Source organism: Eleutherodactylus coqui, chromosome 6 (assembly GCF_035609145.1).
Source record: "Eleutherodactylus coqui strain aEleCoq1 chromosome 6, aEleCoq1.hap1, whole genome shotgun sequence".
NCBI classification, from domain to species: Eukaryota; Metazoa; Chordata; class Amphibia; order Anura; family Eleutherodactylidae; genus Eleutherodactylus; species Eleutherodactylus coqui.
In genome coordinates, this window is record NC_089842.1 from 139,306,550 (window position 1) to 139,332,222 (window position 25,673).

General features: G+C 42.1%; 1 protein-coding gene across 1 annotated transcript; it reads right to left on the minus strand.

Annotated features, from left to right (window-relative positions):
• Positions 1-671: 671 nt before the first annotated feature.
• LOC136631474 (G-protein coupled receptor family C group 5 member C-like) lies at positions 672-21,042 on the minus strand. The gene is made up of 4 exons (XM_066605770.1): positions 21,005-21,042; positions 4,318-5,386; positions 2,887-2,951; positions 672-1,452 (listed from the first exon to the last, which is right to left on the minus strand). Exons 2-4 carry the CDS (start codon positions 5,372-5,374, stop codon positions 1,378-1,380), a joined length of 1,197 nt encoding a protein of 398 aa, XP_066461867.1. The 5' UTR covers positions 5,375-5,386; positions 21,005-21,042; the 3' UTR covers positions 672-1,377.
• Between the last annotated feature and the right edge of the window lie 4,631 nt (positions 21,043-25,673).

A 25,673-nucleotide genomic window follows, 5' to 3' on the forward strand; every position in this document is an offset into this window, starting at 1 on the left:
CCCTGCACACGAGGACAACGTATATTGGCTCGGCGTGAAAACCGAGCCGATATACGTTCGTGTGAATGCACCCTAAAGCATATCAATCACTGTTGCTTTTATGATTATATCAAGTGCTGAACAACAACCTTTGTTTATAAAGAGCAGTCAGTGTACATGAAAAAAACATTTTAATTTTCACTTAATTACACTGATCCATAAGAGAAATAAATCAACAGTCAACTGATATTTTGTAAACTTTTAGGCGTCCTTCACACGGGCAACAATGATATCCCTGCGAGAAAATTGCAGCTGTGTTCTGTGCGGTATTGCTGTCGCTCGATGAACCAATCAGAGCCATTCAATGCAATATCTGTGATTGGCTCATCGAGTGCTGCAGTCATTGGCTGAGACTTGGCGCTTGAGAACCAATCAGAGCCAGTGCTTCCTGGATTTTTTGAACCCCCTGCCCAGGAAACGCAGCCTGAAAACTACAAACAAGTGTGTCAGAACTGCCGGAAGAGAAGTGTGGTGGAGCGGACAGCGCCTGTTAGGTAATGTATTGGTTTGTTGTTTTTTTTTAATGCAGCTAGGGTTTATTTTAGGGACAAACAATAGGACTTCTTACTGTAAACATTGCAGTGCACGAAAACCACAATTTCGTGCGATACGATGCAACACAAAGGAAGGCTCCATAGGGAAACATGAGCTACAAAAAAAAATCGCTAATCGCAGCTGTATAGAACATGCCACATTTTGTTTTCGCAACGTAGCAGCCTACAAAACATCACTAATGTGCCGGAACCCATTGGAAAGCATGGGCTTCACATATATGCGATTTGTAGCGCTGTGAAAGCGGCCTTAAAGTTAAGTGGAAAGACAACTGATTAACAAGATGATAAAACAAGATAGTAATTATGGCATTTGTTCGCCAACATATAATACAGTTTATTGACTCTTCACTCCATCAGGATCGTTACTAGCTCTAGTGCCAGTGCATTTAACTCAACAACTCCCTCTAGTATAAGAGTTTAGTGACCAGAACTGACTGGATGCTTGCTGCGTTCGGCACAGCGAGTAAACATTTGTTCTTCTGAAATGTTAACAGGTTGGTTAATGAAGGCTCAGGGGGACCGTCTGGCAAGTAGGAAACAGTAAATCAGACTAGAATGATTAAAATGTAATGCAACCCTATCAAATATTCATAATGCTGGAAAGAATTGATAGAAGAACTTGTGATAAAACTCATTTTGTCAGCCTCCCGCAGGATTTCATCAGTCCCATTACACCTACAAGTTTTGTTCTGAAGTTTATCTGAGGGAGCTCTTATATAGCATGAGATCCATAGAGTGGCCTTCTCATCAGCCTGTAGCTCTTCACTGTCAATGTGTCCCAAGTTCACAGATGGTAACGCCAAGGTTCCATTGAAATCCGCGGTAAATGTACCGGTATGTGGCTCACAGTTTCCATGTCCTATGGGGAAGATTAAAGGGGTTATCCAACTTCATCGAATGTTCAAACAAAATGTGTTGCAACAATACCTACTCACCGATCCCTCATGTTTTTTTTTTTTTAATTTATGATCCATGACACTTCCTTTAGGCACTCTTCTTTAATTGTGCTGCAACTTCTAATTGGGCACAGGTAATAAACTGCACTACATTTTTCATTAGTCTGCAGTCCCTCTCTAACTCAGCAGCTACACCCTCAACCAATTCAGCTTCGCCCCTGTCCTGTATGCTAAGTGCACTTCTCATTCAAGAGGAGTTGATTGCAGCATAAGAAATGTCTTCTGATGATCACTTTAAGGGATGGTCGACAGAGAAGAGGAAATATCATGAGATCAGTGATGTTTTGCATTCTCAGCAGTGGAAGGTGCCACACGTGTCTGGACGGTGGACAACAAAACTGTTGGATCTACTCGTGCTCGTGTTGGGTACTTCATCGAAATGACCATCCTGCTTCTGTCATTCCTATGATGCGCCCCTTCTCAAAGTCTGTTAACTGGGCAAAATGTCTCCGAGTCCATCAGAGAGGCATGTCTAGCAGTCAACGATCTCTCAACTAGAGGCACACTACACAAAGGTAAACTCTGAGGGTCTTTTTACAAAGCAACAGGGGAAGCACTTTCACGGATATGGTGGTAGGACCCAATGTCTCATCAGACCACAACTGTAATCATCTACGTATCTGCCTGAGCTAAGCTATAACTGCAAGCCAAGTTTTGCAGCAATCCAACATTTCCATCTTGTTTCCTTTTTTTTCCACAAGTGTATAGGAAAAAATTAACAACTTGTCAAAAAGGTGTGTCCCTACACAGTCTGATACTGTCAGCCCTGATTGGACTATGCAAGTTTGCAGGGACACATCCTACTGGTAACACCCAAGGAGGAATAACAGGAACAGCACAACAGAGAGCTATAAGTGATGATGCTCCAAAATTGTTATATTGTAGTTAATGTAATTACTAAAATAGACAAATGAGTACAACTGAAAGATCCTCTTTAAAAGGCAAAGCTAAGCACATGTCATTACCAGTAGGTAGTGATGTTCTATAACTTTCAAGCAAAATACCATCCCAACAGATTTGCTTTCATTTGGTTGTCCTACTTCGAACAGTTTTGCTACAGGAAGCAGACAGCTCCATACATTACGCAGTGGCTCAGGTTGGTACTGCAGGCTGAGTCCCATTTATTTCAATAGAAGTCCGTCTTTAGTACCAATCCGGGCCACTGCACAATGTATGTAGCTGCTACTTTCTGTAGCAAAACAGCTGGAAGTCGGACAACCCCTTTGATTTTGGATATTTTTAGGCGTTTTAATCACCATGTTTAGAATATTAGCAAACACGAAGATAGTGACTAAATATAACCTTTTATAGCCACTTTATTTTGAGCTGAAACTTACCGCAGGGCTCAGATGTAGAGTGGGATAGAGTCCAGGATAGTTACTGTATGGAGAAACTGGTTTGTCTAGTTAAGAAACAAAACACAAATAGCTTTAGTGATACAGTGCAATATAAGCATTTCATTGATTATTTCATTGACTGGAAGAGAAATAGGATGTATGTATTACAAATGTGTAATTATGTAAATTTCCATGTAAACCAGTGTGTGGCCATGCATATAATTAGAGAAAGACTGCATGAAGGATTCTAAGTGAAAGGAGATCGGGGAGCTACTCCGTGGGTGGATGTATACAGTTCGATGATGATTAGTGGTACAAGTGTACGTAGGAGGTGCTACCGGCCAGACGTGCACCTGTACAAGACAGGTCAAGAAGTACACAGTGGGAGTGAAAGAAAAAATGGCTGCAATGACTCCAAAAATGATCATGATGGTAAGATAAGAAGATTTTATTATATAAAGAGTATAACCAGCAGAACAAATGCGTTTCGAGGAAAAACCTCTTCTTCATAATTGCTGGGGTATGGAATGCTGGATGGCTATGGTGAGTATTTAGGTTGCCATGCCAGCTCGGCCAGTAGGGAAACTATAGGGAGAGGACCAGGCTGCAGGTATAGCTCCTGGGGTCTGAAGTGTAGAAGATAGTGATTATCACCAGTGTTTTTCCTATAAGGCTTTGTTCACACCAGCGTTGAGTACTCAGTTCTGAACCTCCGCTGATGAATGCCATTATAATCCAGGGTAAGATAGCACAGCATGCTGCACTATGTCATCTGGGAAAATAGCAGCCAGCTTAACAGAATGTGTGGTCATGTGTTCTATGATCAGCGCTGGAGAGAGACAGCCGTCTTCAGGTACGGCCGTCCTCTAACTGTCAGTCACACGGGCGCATCGGCGCCGGTGTATGGTTGCCGATGCGCCCGTGTGACTGAGCCCTCAGGCATAATTAAATAGATCCAAAGAGGCATGTATATATATATACAGTGATCCCTCACTATATTGCGGTTCAATGATTGCAGCTTCAGTGCATAGACACATGAGCAACCTTCATGAAAGGGGTTTTCCATCCCTTTGATGAATTCGTGCATCATTGGTGGGAATCTGACCACAGTTAATCCCCAGAATCATCAGAACAAAGAGACAGGAGGCTCCTTTACTTCAATAGCTGACATAACAATTTTACTTTCAATCTAATTTCAACGTTTGGCCATTTTATAAGCGTCATGCCGTGTTATAGCTAAGGTTTCAGTTTGACTTTTAAACCACATCCTCATGAATTGTTTTGGATAACTAGTAAGAATATTATGTGGCCCGAAGGCAAATAAATATAATAATATGATTATATTCTTTTAATACAACTAGAAAACAGATGTGAGGTTTGAGAACGGAGAATTTATGTCTTGGCCCTTGAAGACATATTAAGTAAACTCACCTTGTTCATGCCTAGAGTTGACCATTTCAGCATCTTGGTTATCCATAGAGAATGCTCTGTTTTCCATCACTATGGATTGTGTAGTGTCAGAATGTCTCTTCAGTATGTTAAAGGTATCATCTTCATATTTGTATCCAGACCTTGTCATTTCCATTAACTGTGGAATAATATAAAACAAGACAAAAACCCAGGCGTTTGATGCTAAAGCAATGGCCAGTACTGGGTCATCCCAGGAGGAATGTCCTAGCTTCTCATTGCCGTAGAGGTACATTACAATCCATGCTACCCAGATGAGAAGTGAGAAAAATGTTGTTAATACAATGTGTCTTCCATGCCGTTTCCATTGTAAGTAGTGTCCACAGAGCACAGGGCAAGGGATGACCAGTGATGCTACAATGAGGAACATGACATAGACTAGAGCTGTCACAAAATCTTGGTTGGTGATGTTACATGGACTTATAAAAGGCCCAGTATCATGGACTGTTTGACGCACATTAGTAATGAGCAGCCATTCCACGTTGATCACAGCTTCTACCAAGAAAAGTCCAATTGCTAACAGAAACACCAGGCACCCACCTGGACCTCTGTTCTGAAGAGCTAAGTAGTTGAGCCTGACCGAATGTGCTACCAGACATGCAAAGCACTGGGCAAACAAAACACCAAACAAAAACCTTCGAACTATGCAGACGTTGGAATTGGGTGCAATGATGAATGCAAAAACTAAAGAAAATAAGCCCAGGGTCCCGAATATAAACAGAAAGTTTAGGGCTAGGGTACCCTTGCGTGCATCTTGAGAAACTGAAGGAGCAAGTGAGAAAAAAATTATCCCTAAAATGATTGTGCAAATAATGCCTAAGGAGGTGATTGCTTCAAGGACAATACCCCAGACGGCTGTAAGATCGCAAAGAGCAAAGTAGATAGACTGGACATCCTGACCACAGCCAGCTGGCCACGCCGAAGTGTTTGGTGAATATGGTGGCAGAGTTGAATTCTCAGTAAATCCTTCCTTCAAGTAAGACGCCAAGCACAAAATAAGCAGGTAATGTGTGTATGCCATCTCCACTGGTTTCTAAAAGGAGAATAAAAGGAAAAGATTAGTAAATGTATATACTGTATATTGTTGAAAAGCCTTATACAGTTACACAGATACAATGGTTCTGTAGATGATCTTGAGCCACAGATCGGTTACATATAGATTATAATTACCTGTGATAGTCTCATTGTTTTGTAAAACATGTCAATTTGGATATATACTCTTCTTCATTCTACCATCGCCCAGAACTCACCCAAGGTAAGTGGTAACTGGTGCATTTTCTTACTACAAATTCTGTTACTATTCTGTATTCTTTCAATGTGTGTGGAATAACGCGGATTGTACCACGCTGGTGATGATTGCGGATTTGGCAATGCAAATCCGCCCGTGTGCAACAGGCCTTAGGCTGCTATTACATGAATGCTAGCGGCTGCCACCAGTGCTTGTGTTTTCCCAACAATTGCTGGGCTGAAGCTGTTAGTGCAGGTACAGCCCTGCAATTAGTGCTACACAAGTGTTAATGTCACTGTTGCAGCCGTTCTGAGGCCTGCACCTTGCTTGCAAGCCAGACCTGGTTTAGGGTGTGCCCTTGCTTCTCCTGGAGCTGAGGGGTGTGGTAGTTGCAGGAGTGATGTCAGTCAGCACCTGGTGCTGGGTAGTTCAGCTCCTATTTAAACTGTGCTAGCATTGACCCCTGTGCTGGTCAATGCTTCAGTTGCCGCTGCACAGCGACGGAGGAACACATCCTGGCTGGAGCTCCTCTATTCTTGCTAAGTCCATTCCTGCTTTATTTGGTTATTTGTTTTCCTTTCTTTGGTGCTAGGGCTCCCGGATAGGGACTTGTCAGTGGCCCAGGCACGAGTGCGGGCTCGCACCTATTGGAGCGATCGGCCCGCCGAGTAGGCAGGGCCCCCTCCCGGGTTAGGGGTTTATAGGGAGAGAACTCCCCTTAGTTTTATGTTCCTTTGCGCGGTTGTGCCTTTTTCTTTGTTTTGGAGGTTGCACTCCCAGTGGGATGCAGCAGTCACTCCAGTAATAGCATGCTTAGAGGGTAAATACACAAGCGGTAGCGTCTGCTGCTATCACGTTTTTCGGACAATTGTCTGGCTTCACCTGGCAAATATTGGCCTTATTCACATGGGCTACAAAATCGCACGACTTTGTAGCGCTACAAAAACGCATGTGAAGCCCATCGCTTCCAATGGGTTCTTTCACATGAGATGTTTTGTAGCCTGAAAGATCCCATTGGAAAGCATGAGCTTCACATACATGCGTTTTGTAGTGCTACAAAGTCGTGAGATTTTGTAGCCCGTGTGAATAAGGCCTAAACTGATGTACAACAAACTACTTAAATAGAAAACTGATTGCACAAATTAGCAAGGGTCTTTATAAAGCTACAGAATGTTCACATTTGAGGTAGTGCTACACCTTGCTACTGGTCCTAGTATCAGGGTGTTTTTCCACTAGCGTTTTTTTAACGCTGCGATATCGCGATTTTTTTAACGCAAATGTCAATGGGACTTTCTAATGTTAAAAACGCATCGCACAAAAATCGTAAAGCACCAACTTGCGATTTTTGTGCCATGCGTTTTTAAGAGAGATGAGCGAACGTACTCGGTAAGGCTGATTTCGCAATCGAGCAGAGGGGAGTGGGGGGGAGAGGGGGAGAGAGAGAGAGCTCCCACCTGTTCCGCGCTGCTACCCCTCGCTCCACCACGCCCCGCCCCACAGCGCCCCCGAGTACTTTTCACCTGAGTAGTGAAGTACTCGAAAATCGCGGTGCTCGATTGCGAAATCGGCCTTACCGAGTACGTTCGCTCATCTCTAGTTTTTAACATTAGAAATTCCCATTGATATAGATGAGCGAACATACTCGTTTAGGGCGATTTCGCAATCGAGCACCGCTTTTTTCGAGTAACTGACTACTCGGGTGAAAAGATTCCGGGGGTGAGCAGGGGGTTGCAGAGGGGAGTGGGGGGGGGGAGAGAGAGAGCTCCCCCTGTTCCCCACTGCTTCCCCCCGCTCCACCACACCGCCCCCTGAATCTTTTCGCCCGTGTAGTCAGTTACTCGAAAAAGCGGTGCTCGATTGCGAAATCGCCCTAAATGAGTGCGTTTGCTCATCTCTACCCATTGACCATAGTGTTTAAAAAACGCAGCAAAATCGCACTAGTGGAAAAACACCCAGTGTTCACACAGGGCGGATTTGTTGCGGTTTTGCTGCTTTTTTTTCCGTTGCGGTTTTGCTGCAGAAGAACAGCTTCTTCGGCAAAACCGCTTCGAAGGTTATTTTTGTCTTGCATATTTTCTTGCGTATTTTCCGCGTGGAAAATCTGCAGCGCTTTTTTACTTTTGCAGCGTATTTTGATGAAGATTTTACTGTGTCCATAGAGGCCTATGCACACAAAAGCGCTGCGGAAAAGTCAAAAGAATTGACATGCTGCGTCTTGAAAAACCGCACCGCAGCTGCATTTCTGCACTGCGGAAAAAATCCGTCCTGTGAGAACAGCTTTTTGCCCAAACACATCTGCACTGCATATGCAACGGCAAACCGCGGCAAAACTGCAGCAAATCCGACCTGTGCGAACCCAGTTTGCGCTAGAATACCGGTGTGTAGATGCGGCCTAATGGCTCCTGCACACTTGAGTTTTTTTTAACACGGTTGTCAATGGGACTTTCTAATGTTAAAATTGTGATGCGTTTTAACATCAGAAAGTCCCATTGACATTTGCGTTAAAAAAACGCAGCGTCAAAAAAATGTAAGTGTGTGGGAGCCCTTAGGCCGCATCTACACGCCGATATTCTAGCGCAAATTTTGTGTGTTAAGCGACACAAGAAACCCACATGAAAATCGACCCAATTGTATGCAATGGTCTATTTACATACCGTAGGTGCTTTTTTTCTCGATGCTGCGAAAAGGAAAAGTTGAAGCATGTCCTATTTTGGTGCAAGTCTCGCATGAAAGTAGTACATGCAAATGTGCGATGTCCCACAATACAGGATGTTCATGGCATATGCAAGGTGAGTTGCACCCAAGAATCTCAGGCACGACTCGCTATCCGCCATGTATATATAAGCTTTAGGGTACTTTGACATGGAGCGATTATCATTCAAAAGCAACACAACAAAGCTGGATTGTTCAAATTTGAACAATAATCATTCAGTGTAAACACGGCCAACAATTGATCGATGAACGATAATTTGTTGGCTTATCGCTCATTCTATGCAATCGAGAAAATCATCATAGGCTTGTTTGCTAATCGTTTGGGTTAAACACCGATCATTCAGTCGTTCTTACTGGTACAGGGAACTGAACGATCCTGTTAAAAAGAATAGATGCTTTATCTTTAAACTGACCAGCCGAGCAAGCGAGCAAACTGTGTCATTTGTTTATTCACTTGGGGAAGGATTTTTCATTATTTGTAAGATCACCCTTAGGGTGGACACCCACTGGCGATATATTCTCTCTTGCGCTGCGAGAGCACGAGAAAACTCACCTCGCAGCGCAAAAAAGACGCCGGTATAGGACCGGCATATCGCTAGTGTTTTCAATGGGGCCAGCGGCAGCAGCGCTAGCCCCATTGAAAACATAGGGAGAATGCCGCGGACTTCTGCCACAGCTGTGACAGGAGTTTCCTTCATCCCCGCGGGGATCCCGGGGATGAAGGAATCCTCTGCCACAGCTGTCACAGCTGTGGCAGAAGTCCGCGGCATTCTAGCCCTTTGCTTTCAATGGAACGGCACTGCTGCTGATCCCATTAAAAGCACTGCTTTCTGCCAAGCCCCGTGGAATGATTATTGGGGAAGGGCTTGAAATATAAGCCCTTCCCCAATAATCATTCCACGGGGCTTGGCAGAAACCATTCCTTTCAATGGGATTGGCAGCAGTGCCGATCCCATTGAAAGCAATGGGCTAGAATGCCGGGGACTTCTGCCACAGCTGTGACAGCTGTGGCAGAAGTCCCCGGCATTCTGCTTCTCTTTTCAATGGGGCTAGCGCCGCTGGCCCCATTGAAAAGACTGGGGATATGCCGGCGTCATGCCAATATCTCGGCGTGATGCTGGCTTTTTTCTCGCACTGCGATGCGAGACTTTAACTTTAGTCTTGCATCGCTGTGGAGAAAAAAACGCCAGTGGGTGTCCACCCTTAAGCCTCTTTTACACGAGCCGACTCTCATTTAAATGAGCGTCACAGGCTGAGGTCACCACTAATTCATTTGCAGTTGTTCGTGCTCATGAAGCCCATTTAGACAGGCAGATCATCTTTGAGAGTCATTCACATTCTATCTGAAACACTGTCCTGGAAGTATTCAAAGGTAACGAGAAGTCAATGATTTCTATGCTGGATGAAACTGAATGATGAATGAAAAGCAAATGAAAAGGGCACAATAGCTGGCGTTTAGACGTAATGACTTTTGAGCGGCAATTGTTATGTGTAACTGGGACTTTGGTTGTAAAGATATTGTTAAACCTAGACAGAAGACATGACTTTATGCAATGCTGATGTAATCCCTGTATTTGGCATTGTAATTCATTTATGCTACAGCAAACATTGGTTCATGCCGACTGAAACCAAGCTAGGTCTGGGGGCTTAAAGCGAAACTTTTTTGTAGTGAATTGAACAACACAGGGGGCAGTCAGATGAAAAAGACGTATTGTTTGAGTCAGGTACACATTTTCTCAATTGAGTTCTTGGTTGTCTCATCAGTGACAAAACACTTGTTTGCATGTCAAGAAATGCAGTCCGTAAGTGGTGTTTGTAAACTGAAAGAAGTTTACATTTACGGCCCCTTTCCCTAAACTCTGTCCGCTTTTCAGAAAAGTGGTGAGCACAGAAAAAAGTCAGGATTTTTTTCGTAAAACAGGCATGCACCAGTATTTGCTTGCCCAAATTCTTGCAAAAATGCTTAAATAAATTGCTCCCACTGTTTTAAAGGTCTGTCTCACAATCATATCCCCTTTATAAATGGAAGCCGGCTTGGCAATCTACTGATTGTTGCCGATCTAGTTTCTCTAACCTGTGGCCAAATAAATAGCTGTTCATGTAACAGATGGATGGGTTATGTCCACCAGGGCAGGAGACACTGTTACATGTTCTTACGACTGTCTGATCTGGCACACAGAAGAGAGTCCAGAATACGGATCACTCCTATAACATGCCTTATAAGGTATATGGTCAGAGGTTGTTTTTAAAAGCCAAACGCTTTGTGTGGATGAGAGCGCCTGCCTGCTTTATCACAACATGGGTGTTCGCTATAATAGATAATGTACTTCTTACTTTATGTGAAAATTGTAAATTTGCAAATAATTTGATTTAAACATATTTTTTAAAACAATCATGTTCTCTTATTTTCTTTCGTCCAGAAAACATCTCAGAAAGGACAGAGATTGTATGGAGAGTACCTCCCTATCAGTATGACATGAAACCCATTAGAGCCGTTGTACTCCTCCCCTAATTTCAAGCATCTATAAACTCACACAATGGGATTACTGAGAGAGAACTACCCAAGCAAAACACAGTTTCTATGTTAACAGCAAGACTAACAAACACAAACTTGATCCCATGCTGGGTAAGACTTCAATGTCCTCCCACCCACTACCAGTCAGTCCTGACAGCCCATGTGCATCTGCTGAATCATCACTACTGCCAGACTACAACGTAACAAATCACCAGAATGTTCAATATGTTTCTCAGACCTGTGCTACATTGTAGTCTTACACAGCCGTAATGCCAGGGTGTAGTAAGCATAAGATTGGAGGATTTGATGCTTCCTAGTGATACTTGTAATACTACTTTCATCAAGTGCCCCTTCTCATTTTATCGAAATGCAGAATAAAATGTAAATGATAAAAATATGTGTGGTTTATAGCTAAAGGAATTCTCCTTGACTGAACTGTTGATGACTTATCCTCAGGATAAAGGCCCTTTTACACTTTAGGCCCTTAAATATTATCACTCAGGTTGTTCAAAATCCTGCGCTCCCGTGGGGTTTTGTATGATATCTACCCATGTAAAAGCATGCGGAAACTGAATGACTGGACAAGAATCATCCAGTCATTCAGTTTTAAGCATGCTTAAAATCCCGAACGACTATCATTTGGGATTTTAAGGTGGGATGAGTAGAATTGTTATATATAAAATGCCTCAGAACTAGAGATGAGCAAGCATACTCGCTAAGGACAATTACTCGATCGAGCATTGTCCTTAGCGAGTACCTGCCCGCTCGGGAGAAAAGGTTCGGCTGCCGGCGCGGGTGAGAGGTGAGTTGCGGCAGTAAGCAGGGGGGAGAGAGGGAGAGAGAGATCTTCCCTCCGTTCCTCCCTGCTCTCCCCCGCCGCTCCCCGCCCGCTACCGGCAGCCGAACCTTTTCTTCCGAGTGGGTAGGTATTCGCTAAGGACAATGCTCGATCGAGCAATTGTCCTTAGCGAGTATGCTCGCTCATCTCTACTCAGAACTATTCCCATTTGTATTTCAGACTCCACAATTTGTTCTCTTCATAAGCAGATGAACGAATTTATCTGGCAAATTTCTAAACCTAGACTCTCATTCTCAATTATGTCACATCATATGCAACACGGTGGCATGGGTATACGTAATCTCCGTTTCTATCACAATGCCTTTTTAATCGATTAAATGAAATACTGGAAATCGGCACATACCCCTCCAGGAGTTGAGGTAATCAATTTAGTCTCCTCAAACAAGATGATAGCCAACCAAAAAGGAAGGTTGGAGTTGTTTGGGAAATACTGGGACTCATGGTCTATTCTCTTCACGTGTCTCCAGGCTAGGAATTAATTTGCCACATTCACTCAGCATCTTATTCTTATTGATTACATATATTGTCTAATCACAACAGAACCCCAACAGTTCATACATTTTTTCCTCTTACTGCATTCAACATGATCTGAGGTGTGTCTCCCCCCCCCCCCCCCCACCACCACCACCACCACCACCACCACCTTTACCTTCTGGCTTCCCACTATATTCCTACTGAATATTCAAAAAAAAGTGCAAACTCAGTAGTCTAAAGTCAGACATTAAAGGTCATGAGATTCACAGCTGGGCCGCTATAGAAGCTGGAGTCTTCTGGCTTCACAAATCATTTTGTTAATTTTATACCATGGCTCATATGTAAGGAACAGCCAGCTATTTGAGTTGTAAGATTTATTTCTCTCTCCTGGTGCAGGATTAGCACATTTTGATAATTTATGACTAACATGTCTAATAAAATACTCTTATATACCATGGGTATAATGGGAAATCAAGTAGCCATAAGAAATATAATATTAAAGCACTTCAACCATTGAAGATTATGATTTAAGCTTTTCAAATATAAAATTTTGTTATAAAGCCGTCTGGGAAATGAGAAAGGAAGAAGCGTCATCCACAACTAGGCTAAGTCATGCACTACCTCCAAGCTTCATAAGACTAATGAAGAAGCTATTAATACCTTCTGGGCCTAGGAGGCTTGTCACTAATTACACTCTTTAACAGTGTAGGGCTTTCTGGCACTGGATACATGATAGATCAAAATACAACAAATCTCCAACTAGAAAACAAAGATATCTTGGTACGCTGGACAAAAAAAAAGTTGGAAGAGCTCAGGATGTTTGTCTACTATTTCCGCCTTTGTTTAACATCTAAATATTACAACATGAGTATTAAATGGGTTCTTCTATCAGACAACCCCGTTCAGTATGTGGCATAGGGGCAAACAGCTGATTTTGTCGGGGGAAGCCGTGGCCAGCCAGGCATTTTCCTTGCAGCAATTCATGTGCACCAAAGTTTTAATTTAGCTGCCATCTTCTGTGTGTCCCTGGGTTTTAACTTGGAATCTAATAAAGCCTGAAGTCTCTTTTAAAGATGCTAAATTGTTCTTTGTGTCCTTCAAAATTTATCATGTGTTTTAAACACTTTTTATACCTACTTTAAAAGTTTTAAAATTGTTCAGAAAAGGAGACAATGCTAAGAGGAATTGCAAAATGAACAAAATTAACACCGTTTGACAAAATACTGATGTAAAGCATACCAACCATGAGATGGCATACCGAAGAAAAATGTGTCTAATAAATTTGTGTCAGTCTCATAAAATAATGGATCTTCTAGGCATTGATTAATTTCCCTCGCTGGAAGGCTTCCAACAAAGGAAAACTTTAGGCAAAGTATACACTGTGTTATGCCTAGTGTGGGGCTTCAGGAGGTGGCACATGACGCTATCAATTAAAGGGGTTGTACCAAGAACAACGTTTATCACTAGAGATGAGCGAGCGTACTCGCTAAGGCAAACTACTCGAGCGAGTAGTGCCTTATGCGAGTATCTGTCCGCTCGTCTCAAAAGATTCGGGTGCCGGCGGGGAGCGGCGGGGGAGAGTGGGGAGGAACACTCCCCCCCTGCTCACTCCTGCAACTCACCGTTCTTCCCCGCCGGCAACCGAATTTTTAGAGATGAGCGGGCAGGTACTCGCACTAGTCACTCGAGTAGTTTGCTTTAGCGAGTACGCTCGCTTATCTCTATTTATCACCTATCCATAGGCTAGGTGATAAAAGTCTGATTAGTGGGGGTCTCACCGCTAAGACTACCACTGATCCTGAGAACGGGAATCCCATGTCTCTCTCTTTTCAAATAAAGGAAATTAAAAAAAATTCCTCTGCAAGTCAACGTCAGACTCTTTATACAAGCCTTCTAACAATGACTGGGAATTATACGCCAAGCCGGAATCCATACAGGAATGCTGCCTACTAATAGATGGTGCTGCAGAGGTATTGCTTCATCTTCCTTATTTGCATATTACCCAGAGGAGCACGACTGGTCTTATAAGTCTCCTCATTCACTCACCTTCTAGCTGCTCTCCATAAGGAGAAAAGATAGCGTTTCTGTCTCTCTTTTCACTGTTGGGAAATGTCAATTATTAAATATTTTGTGGTGTTTGACTATCTTTCCTAGGCTGTTTTCACATCTTCCCTCAGTGGTTTCATTTTTCTGCTGCATTATGGTAGCAGGAATGGGAAATCCCCTGGTGGAACGGATCCATCTTACGATGGAACCAAATAGCGCAGAACGGACCTTATTGACTATAATGTGGTCCGTTTGATTTCCGCTCAGCTGTCCAGCATTTTACCAGACAAAAAAACACTGCATGCAGCGATTTTTCTTCTGGTATTTTCTGCCAGATCTGCAATGGAACCTCTGAGCGGAGGTTACAGCACAGATGTGAAAGCGGCCTTACAAGCACAAAAACGTAAAGTTTGAAAATTGTGATTATTTTTTTTTTCCAAATTTTCAGTAAATTTTGATTTTTTTTTATTCATAAAGACAAAATTTATTGATGAAAATTTCACACTAACATAAAGTACAATATGTCACAAAAAACGTTCTCAGAATCGCATTGATAAGTAAAAGCATTCAAAACTTATTACCATATAAAGTGACAGATGTCAGATTTGAAAAATAAGGCTTGGTCCTTAATGCCAAAATAGGCCTTGTCCTAAAGGGGTTGTCCAGGTTTAGATAAACATGACTGCTTCCCTCCAAAACCAGCGCCACCCCTGTCCACAGGTTGTGTGTAGAATTACATCTCAGTCCCATTCAATTCAATGTAGCTGAGCTGCAATACTAGTGACAACTCCTGAACAGGTATATTGCTCTTTTGGGAAGAAAGTACCTGCAGCTTTCTAATCCCAGACAAGCCCTATAACGAATAGCAAAGACAAAATCTCTGTGTCATTTACTGTCCCCTCAGGCCTTGCATTGAGCTGTACGTTAGTGTGACTTGGGAATAGTTCTAGGGGTGATGGTTCTCATTGAGTAGATCCAGCTGAAGGTATGTAGTCTTCAAATGATGCTGCATGTGAAGAAAAGTATGCTGAAGTGCCCGACAGTCGTTCCAACGATCATCACTTACTTAATGGAGGCAGAGCGCGCCAGAGATCTATTCTGGCCACTCGCCTCAAGTCATTCACAAATGAACTGTTTATAAGGTCAACTATAGGCAGGTGTTTACGCCTGTATAAACTGAATGATGAACGATTAGCAATCATTCCTCATTCCAGTTGTTGGCGGCCATGTTTACAGTGAAGATTAGCACGATCCAGCAATTAACTGAATAATAATCGTTCTATGTAGAGATGAGCGAGCATACTCGCTAAGGACAATTACTCGAGCGAGCATTGTCCTTAGCGAGTACCTGCCCGCTCGGAAGAAAAGGTTCGGGTGCCGGCGCGGGTGACAGGTGAGTTGCGGGAGTGAGCAGGGGGAGAGAGGGATCTCCCCTCCGTTCCCCCCTGCTCTCCCCCGCCTCTCCCCGCCCCCCGCCGGCTCCCGAACCTTTTCATCCGAGCTGGCAGGTACTCGCTAAGGACAATGCTCACTCGAGTAATTGTCCTTAGCGAGTATGCTCGCTCATCTCTAGTTCTATGTATAAGGGACCTTAGAGGTAGGTACTATGAGTGACTATCTGACCCATAAAATACCTTCCAACACAACTCAGGATATCAGTGAAACCAACAGTTGTGCTGATAGTACCACATTATTCTGTCGAGAACCTCTCAGCACGTACATTGCCCTTGTGCTTGGCGTATCCATGTGATGTCAGGGTGATGTACATTTATTGTGGTTGTACTTATGCCAGATCCACTGACCACAGCTGTGATTCATGGTAATCTGCTTGGTTCAATACGTAGAGCCGCGTCATGTTTCTTTGAATTCAGCTCTCTTATCACTTGGCTGCTTTTCACCTTTTTGTATCATTGACATTGTACATAAATGTTATTTTTCCCTGACTTACCCATTCTCATTATTATCTCCTCAGACATTCCAGAAACAGGATTAACAAGGTACAGTCAGTTTGGGCTGGAATAACCAGTGATTTCTGTCCAGTAAGGTTATTTTAAGAGAAATCGGAGTGCACATCCTTGAACTGTTTCCATCTAACAGAATAAAATTCTGCTGATGTTCCAGGGTCAGAAAAAAAACCTCATAAATCTTAACGAGATCAAAGTTTTTACCGGTTACCATAAAACATTGTTCTAGCAGTCCTCCCACATAGAGAACTAATGAAATGTTGGACTGTAAGGGATTAGGTTATATATATAAGGAATGCTGGCTACTGCTGTTTTCTTCTGTGATAGTTTGTCATGGCTTCCAAAAGTTATTAGAAAGTTCTACAGGATTGGTCTTTAAAATGCATCAGTTCTGCATTTTACTTATAAATAAGGCTTTGGGGCAGGGGCGTAACTAAAGGTTCAGGGGCCCGGGTGCAAAAGTTCAGCTGGGCTCCCCTCCCTCCTTCTGTACCCATACCCAGAGTCCTAACATGAAAATTCGGGGCCCTAATGCAAAACCTGTAACAGGGTCCCCAAACTATAATGCTTTATTCATAGTACTGGGCTACCTACATGGAGAAGAGAGGCCTTATGGGCCCCCTAAGGGTCCCGGGCCCGGGTGCAACCGCATCCGCTATAGTTACGCCCCTGCTAAGGGTACAGGTGCAACACAAAATTTCCACCACAGATTTTTCTGTGAGTCCTGTGCAAATACATGCATGGAGTGCTGTAGATTAGAAAATATGCAGAATGCTCTACAACATGACAAAAAAAGTTCTGAGAAGTGTAAGTGAACTTTGGAAAACTTCATTTACTAACATTGTACTATATTTTGTAGCGGGTTTTTGTGCAAAATCCACTCTAAAAATTGGCAACAAATTTGCCATGCCTGAACACGTATTTCATGTACCACAATTTTCCTTAGACTAAGACAACACAGCAACTTTGGCCAGACAGGGGTCATGCAATCAAAGATTGGTATGTAGCCTTGCAACCTTGCACTCTCATTGAGGTTGATGAGGTCACAAGTTGCAGCCACCACAACCCATAGATTGTAGAAATTGTGACCTGCGTTTCACGGTAACTTGCAAGTCGCATTATAAACCCATTAACCGAAATGAGAGAGCAGTCACCAAGTAGCCCTAGCCTAGGATCTACTATAGTAACCATTAAATTCTATGGTGATCTCAGTTTCATCTTGTCAAATTGCATGAGGTTCCACATTTGTAGTCTTAATATGGACATTCATAAAGCATCCTTTAGGGGGGTATGCCAGAGACTGAAAGTTTTTTCAAATTTTCACACATCCACTGGATAGGTGAAAACTCATAGATCGGTGGGGTTCTGACCCCTGAGACCATCACCAATCCCAACAACAGGGGACCCATGTCCCCCTCTTCCACACTGCAGGGTTGCTTCTCCCACCCACAGTGACATCAGATTGAATAGAGCACTAGTGGCACACATGCCAGCCTGACTCCATTCATTCCAATGGGCTTTGTACTCAGCTATTTCTGGCAGTCCCACTTAAGGAAGTGCTGGGATTTTTTGTTATATTTTTTGCATCTCCAGCAGTCCCATTGAAAATAAAGTGGCATTAAGCATGCGCGACCACTACTCAATTCAATCTGATGTCATTGTGGGTGGTAGAAGCAACTCCGCAGTGAGGAGAAGGGGGGACACAGGCCCACCATGCTCAGGATCAGTGGGGTCCCAATGGTCAGACCAATCTATGAGTTTTCACCTATCCAGTGGGTGGGTGAAGCTTAAATAGGTAAGACCCCAGCAGCACTCCACAGTATCCAAATATGGTGGATGGGTGAAAACTTGAAAAAACTTACAGTTTATACAATACCCCTTTAAAGTAGCATTATATACAGTAAAAATAGTAATGACTTCAAGAACTAATGCTATAATGAATACAATAACTATTATTTGTGAAACAAGACCACAATGGGATTAACATATTAAAAGGCCTGTAGACTTTTACCTGTTTCTACCCTTTTTGGCCCATTTTAACAAGCTAGGTTAGATGCATTCTGCACAGGGGTATCCACAACTTTATAAGGTATACAGAAAACCTATATCCAGGTCATTTATTAGCAAGATGTCCCATCGGCTTGAGATTCAGGATTTGGTGTTGCATACTTCAATAATAAGAAACCTTATCACAAGATAAACCCAAACAAATCATTTTACAGAAAGGTTAGTATAACCTTCCCCAGGTGCAATAGCTATGATATCACATATACAGCGGAAATACCCGAGGCACATGAACAAATAGTGTGATATGATACTATAACACAAATCCTAGTAGATTTCCCTCAGTGCATATGTTTACGCAGTGCTTGTATTCAGTCTATGACTCTACATTGTGTGCAGCTTCAGCAAATGCTTTGGCTTGTTTAACATGATTATTACTGGCTTATGAGTCAAACAGCAGCATAAAAACTCATAAACCCTATATAGACCCTCAGTGCTCAACAGCCGCTATTCACTGTGGAAATGTGTTGCACATTATTTGCAAATATTATGGAAATTCCGTAGAGAGCGGACCCCTAATTTTGGGACTTAGATATGAAGCCTGAAGAACTTGAGGTGCTGCTCATGGCAGTCTATCAAATAACTTTTTTTCCCTCATTTTTAAATGTGCTCTGGATCAATAAAATCTGTAATCTGACTGGTTTCTAGGACTAAATTCTGTTTTCATATAAGGCCCATTGTGTCATTACTGGAATTAGAATGGGAGACATTTAGAAAGCAGTTTCTGCACTATTTGTTCCAGTAAACAGAACGGAAGCAAACTGCAAGCATTCTGGTTTTATGAAACCCATTGAAATCAATGAGGAAAAAATCTGAAATGGTAATTTTATTTCTTAAGTCAATTTCTCTGCTCCAAAACCAGAACACAAAGACCGAAAACTCATTTAGACGGGACGAATGTCGGGGCAACCGATGCCTGACACTCATCCCCGCACATACTAGGTCTCGTGCTACAGGAGCTAGTATCGCTGGCTCACAGCGGGGAGGCAGCAGGAGATTTCTCTCCTCGCTCTCCCTGCCCCTCTCCATTCAGTTAACATAGTGGCAGTTCAATACTGAATGGCTGCTATCTACACTGCACTGTCATAGTTAAACTCATCGCTCATCGTTTCTGCTGCATGATGAAGGATGTAAACAAAAAGATGAATTTGGGTTTTTTTCACCCACACTCCCCCAAAGATTAATAAACATTGTAATATATATCATGTACCCTATGGTACATGTAAAAACTACAGCTTGCCATGCAAATAACAAGCATTCATATGCCTATGTCAACGGCAAAATAAAAAAGTTATGGTTTTTGAAAAGCGGAGATGAAAATCTTAAAAAAATCAACATGTCCTTAGGTCCAAAATAGGCCCCTTTTTTAGGGCTCGGTCAGGCGAGCAATTTTTTAGTGCATGAATAGCCGCACTAAAAAAAAATTGCACATCGCATATAGAAAAAACATGTGAATGGGTGTATTTGCACTCGCATGTCCTATCTTTTGCAGGTGCGATTTTTTTAGTGCTTTTAAAAAACATACATGTGAACACTTTCATTGGAAAGCATTGGTTTTAATAGAGCCACTTTTTAACCGCGGCTATTGATGTGCTTTAAAAAAAAAATCGCTCGTCTGACTGAGCCCTTAAGCCCAATGTCCATGGGTGGATCTGATTTGCAGAATCCCTGCGGGTCACCCGTGTGGAAGATCCACAAATCAAGCCACCCATAGAGAAACATGGACATCAGCACATGCATTAAAGCATGCAGATCTGATTTGCGGATTTTTTGGTCCGGAAAACAATTGCAGCGCGCTCCATTTCAGTGCAGTTCCTGCAGAGACGGGTTCGATTGAAGTCAATGGAAGCCATCCAATCGGTAGCCCATCCATAATTGAATTGCGGACGGGCCGTTAATTCCGTGGAAAAGCAGGAGTTAAAAAAAAAACTCCATTGTGCATGTGCGGCGGCTTCCGCACACATCCACAATGAAGAAAATAGTAGACCCGCACAGCATGCAGAAGACCCGGACAGGTGTGCAGTGTCCTCGGCCGCGGGCAGGGTCAGATTCCGCTGTGGGTTCCTGCATGCAGAATCCGATCCGCCCATGGACATTGGACCTTAAGGGATTAAATGACCAATTCAATAAACTATTTACTTAGGCCTTGGTCACTTTGCATTTCAGCTTCCGTCTCAGGATTTTGTCCTGAGGTTCCATCTGGATCACTAGAAATGGATCCAGACAGAACCAAAGGCGGTTACTACTAAAATGAAGACCCAAGCTGCCCAGCTGTGATCTCCGTGTCAGCAGGTTTCTGGTCTTTTCCAGCATTTCAACCAGACAGAAATTTATTTGCAATTCCATCCTCAGGTTCTCGCTGATTCAGATTGAACTTCGGGACGGAGCCTACAATGCAGTGTGAATGTAGCCTAACAAACAGAAGTTACATTACCAGAAGTAGTAACATTGTTCTCATCTCATCCGTCCTATCACAAGAAAAGTAATAACAGTAAAGCCAAAAAAACATAAACAGCATAAAGAGCCTGTCCATCACTACAACAAAAGATCCTACAACTTTTCTGCAAGTAGAAAGTACAACAAAGGGAAGTCCAGAAGCAGTACAACAACCTGCTCAGCGCTACACAGGATACAATTGATTTGCCAGGTTCTAGGTTTTCTGACTCAGACAATCAATAGAAAGGTGAATGTCCCATTCTGAGATTGGACATCTTTATCTATGTACTAGAGTAGGTCGGCTGTGACCTTGTGGCCAGAAACTATAGGAAACATCTGTTTTTGTTACTTACCACATACGAGTCTCTTTTTATGTACTCTCAGTCTGGAATTCTGCTATCAAGTGTTTGGATGAAGAGCAGACAAAGTATTAATCCCCCTCCTCCTTGTGGCCAGCCCTCTAACAAGTGGAGGAGAGAGAGGATACGCCCTCCCTAGAGAGAGGAAGAGGTGAGCTGGGAAGGGGCTAACAGCCAAAGTGAATTGTGTAGTGGTTACTTCAACCTCACATCAGCATACACCCATCCAGTGCCAACCCCCCCTCCTGCTCCTGCAAGGTATTCCTGAGATGTCTGCAAGTCAGGCTAAGCAACATATAGATTTCTTACTTTGTTGTCCAAATGTAGAGGATCCCAAGCTTTTGCCGTTTATCATTTAGTTCAACTCACTGTGATACTGCAATGTGATTTTACTTAGGACTGCAGGTGCTACAAAGCTACAAAGGGTTAAGCAGCACCTTTAGCCTAACTTTATCTATATGTATGTGCTTTTCAGAAGATCTCAAAACTTTGTGATCTGTAATCATATCCATAATGGCTTTAGCTATTCTCAGATTTAGAATTGGTGCATGCAAGTGTGCCAGAATTATATAGTGTCAAAGCCGGCCCTTGTATGCATGTTTTCCTTATGGATGACACTCTACAGTTTGGGGTGTGCACTAAATCTATAATTCACGTTCAATATTTTCTACACACACAAAAAAAAACATTTACCAGTTCCATACTTTAGTATTTTGTAGAGTATTCCCTGAAGAGTTTTCTTTAAGGGGATGTACCCGAATTATCGTGGATAGGGGATATCTTGCTGATCAATGGGGGTCTCACCACTGAGACCCCCAATGATCACTGGGGGGGTCATGTGTCCCCTGTCCTCCTCACTCCGTGCTTGCTGCATCCCCCGCATGGAGGAGATTGAATTGAGTGCTAGTCATGTAAGCGTGCTGCTGATGCTTCATTCATTTTCAATGGGACTGGACAGATATCCGAGCTGCTCAGCTATTTCCTGAGCCCATTGAAAAGAATGGGGCACCGACCGCACATGCTCGGCCAGGACTCTACTCATTATAGCGTCACTGTGGGGCTTTTCCTGTGCTAGGGATCTATCTGCCACTCATTTGTGACTTTTCCCTGGGCCATATGAAGGAGGACACTATGCTGCTTGGCCCTCAGCCTCCGGCATTTCCAGTATCTAAGGTCATGTTCCAGGGTGCAGTTTTGGAAGCCAGAGACAAATTGATATCGCAATAACCAGTCTTATTATAGGAATTGGACGTCCTTCGTGGTCCTTCTTTCCCAGGCAGTACCATAAAGCTTGGAGGTCCAAAAGAATACTGCTAAATGTTCTCTCCTTATCTTGACAACAGGTATTGAATTTTTTTCTTTGAAGATCTGAACCTGGAGTTTTGTCCCTGTAAAGTGTTTCCAGTCAGGCGTTGATTCTATTGACATCACCTCGTGCGTGACCTTCAAGTAGAATTAATGCCAAGTGCACTTGATGCGTCATAGGGATTTGAAGGAGTCGGGCTATAGCTCTTAGATACTCTATTCCATTTATTGGAGTCACATTCAGTTAATTAAACTTGGGTACTTTTAGTAGAACAGAACTCTTTGGTATCATCATTGGAAACAATGGATATGCAGATGGCTCAGGAGATACTTCTCATAGACAACTCCTGTTCATGACACCAAGTGTAAACAGGTTCTACATGAACAGCTGAAGAGATGATGACTTAGGTTGTTACAAAATGCTCTTTATTCTATTTGTGTTGGTTACAGGATCTGCTTAGCAAAATTATATATTAAATTATGTCTTTTTTTAGTTCACAGTCCACGTGAATTAGGGACTTTTGGATACACAGACAGTAGTAGGTATCCTTAGCAATTACTTTCTCTGTTCTGGAATAGTTGCAGCAACCCCCACTTAGATACAGTTGAGCATTTCAGGGGTAGACTACCAATTTACCCCTAGACTCTTGGGGTTGCACTGGAAACCTAATCATAACCTAAGTAGCACCTCAGCTGGCTCCCCTTAACTCATGAATGACACAAGCTTTTGGAGGAATGGGAAATGCCACCATTTTAAGAATCTGCCATTGGCAATGAGGTCATGTCCCTAAGGACCTGAGTAGTTGTGTGATTTCTTTTTTTTCAAGACACCTGATAATTTTGGTGTTTTACCAAGTCAGGATACAAATAGAAAATATGTTTCAGACACATCATTATATAATTACAGTCCTTTATTGTAGGAGTCGTACAATGAATATAGACTTAAGAAAACATGAGAGAATACATCACCGATTAGACAGAATTTTCTCTACATGCCAGCCAGCACATCAGATAGGGAAGCCCTTGGTTTCGGTCATAGCAGGAGTCACATCTACATCAGGGTGCAAGTCCCAGGCATTTTGTCAGATCCATAGGTGACCTTCCTACACCTGTACTCTCAAGCCCATCTTTCATACTATTTACAAAAATTGGCAACATGCCTATGTGCATATAGACATTCTATTGTTCATTCATCTTAATATGTGTCGGTCTGTGTTGGCTCATCTCCAAATATTAGCTAGATACTCGGAGAAGTCACAAGCCACCCAAGCAAACCTTAAGACCCATTGTTCTAGATAGAGTCTTTCTAGGTGTACTGTAAATAAAATAACCCATTGTTCTAGATAGGCCCCATCTCAAATATATTGTCAATAACCTGAAAGCATCGTTTACAAACAGAAAAAGGTTACACTAAAGGTTACTATGGATTCCAAATTACAATATGGAAGACATATAGAGAAATCACTACAGTAAGTAGCTTTTTTAGTCTTTCTAGTGTTTGCATTGTTTTAATATTTTCTTACTTTTAAATATTTTTAACATTGATTTTTGTACATTATCCTTGTTGTATTTTAATATGTTCATTGTCATTGTGGAGTTTATTTAAAAAGTATTGTCAATTAATAATTTCTTCCGTTATAATGACCGAAACGCCATATGTATTATGTAAGCGCTGCGGAATATGTTGGCGCTATACAAATAAAGTTTATTATTATTATTATGTAGTGGGTGGAATTACGGTAAGTTTTCAAGGCATTGTGTCAGAAGTGATCGCTATGGATGCCATTTGTGTGCTGTCTGATTTTCTCAAAGGCCCATACACTGCATTTTCTGCTCTTATACATGAAAATGGATGAGAATAGGACATGAGGGACCACTGGACCACAGGTCTGTGTGCAAAAATGGTAGCGTCAATAGTATAATTGGCTATTCTGAGTCTGGGTGCTGTCTGAAGAATACACGCACGGCACACGGATCGAAAATACGGCTATGTGAATTGGCTCTAACCAGTGTTTAATGAAACTTACAACATAAAAAATAGGAGTAAGAAAAAAGAAAGAGAGGGTTAGGGCCCATTCAGACTGGCGTTTATTTTGGCCCTGTGATGTCCATGTATTCTACTGACAGTACACGGCCCTATTATGGCCAATTAGGCAATTCAAATGAACGTTCTTCTACATGGACCGATGTTCCAAATGCAATAAATCACTGCATGCTCTATTCTTGTCCATTTTAACCAATAAGAATAGGAAACTGAGCGCTATGTGTATTTGTGACAATACACGGATGGATGTCTATGTGTTGAATGCTGTGAATTGCGTACAGGTTTCTCCTCCACAACTTGCATACAGCCATCTGAATCCGGCCGTACATGGATATAGGGTGAGAAGATTGGGACTAGCATTGCCAAGTATCTAGAAATTTGGAAAATTTTGAGTTGAGTCTTGTTATTCTGATTTCCTGAACATAGTTAGCACTGATAAACTGGATAATCTCAGATATGGACAGAAACACAGGAAATATCCAACTCCTTGCTAAAAGAATTTTGGTTCTCTCTATACTTTTCATGTTAATCCATTCTTTAATTAATCTCTTATTTAAATTGTTAAATATTTCAATTAAATCATTGAAATCTAAAAATGTTTTTTTATCTTTATTTTTCCAAATAATATTTTAAGTTTTTTTATATTTATTTTCTATATTTTGTCTTTTACATTTTCACTTTTTTCAGTTTTTATTTTATATTTAATTTTTGTTAATTATATTTATTTTCCCCATAAGAAAATGGTGTATGAAATTGGCAATGTATGTTGTGGGACCAATTCTGAAAGTATAATGAAATTCAGTTTTACTGTTTTGCCACTTTAATTGTTTTAAGTGGGGAATCCCATTTAATGACCAAATGTAAATGATGTACTGATGCAGTAACTTAATGTATGTCAATATAAAAAAAAAAACTACTGTTAGGCTAAAGAAAGTAACACAAATATTAACAGAAGTGTAACTGGTTGGTTTGGGTTTCAGGCATTTACATTACAATGGGGGAGTCTAATAGGGTGTGTATGGAGGTATTGGAATCCCCAGGAGCTAAACTAACCTGAACTAATAATAGAAACCCATAAAAGTAGTAGAACCTGATTGGTTACTTTCAGTTGGGTCCCTTTAGGCTTTCACACAGGAGCAATAAATCGTTCAGTGAATGAAGGCAGATTGCATTGGAGATCGCTTCCGGCTTCCCCTCTCCATTCACAGTTAGTAAGTAATCATTCGTAGATGAGCGACTGCCTGTTTTCATTGGCTGATCGATGTTTCGTTTTTGTCTGCTGAAACTGAACGGCAAGTTTATTTTTAAAACAGC

Coding starts and splice junctions, on each gene's coding strand:
- LOC136631474 (XM_066605770.1), bottom strand. CDS start 5,374: ATGGCATACACACATTACCTGCTTATTTTGTGCTTGGCGTCTTACTTG. Junction 2,952..4,317: donor CAACTCTAGGCATGAACAAG/GTGAGTTTACTT, acceptor TTTCTTAACTAG/ACAAACCAGTTTCTCCATAC. Junction 1,453..2,886: donor CTCTACATCTGAGCCCTGCG/GTAAGTTTCAGC, acceptor TCTTCCCCATAG/GACATGGAAACTGTGAGCCA.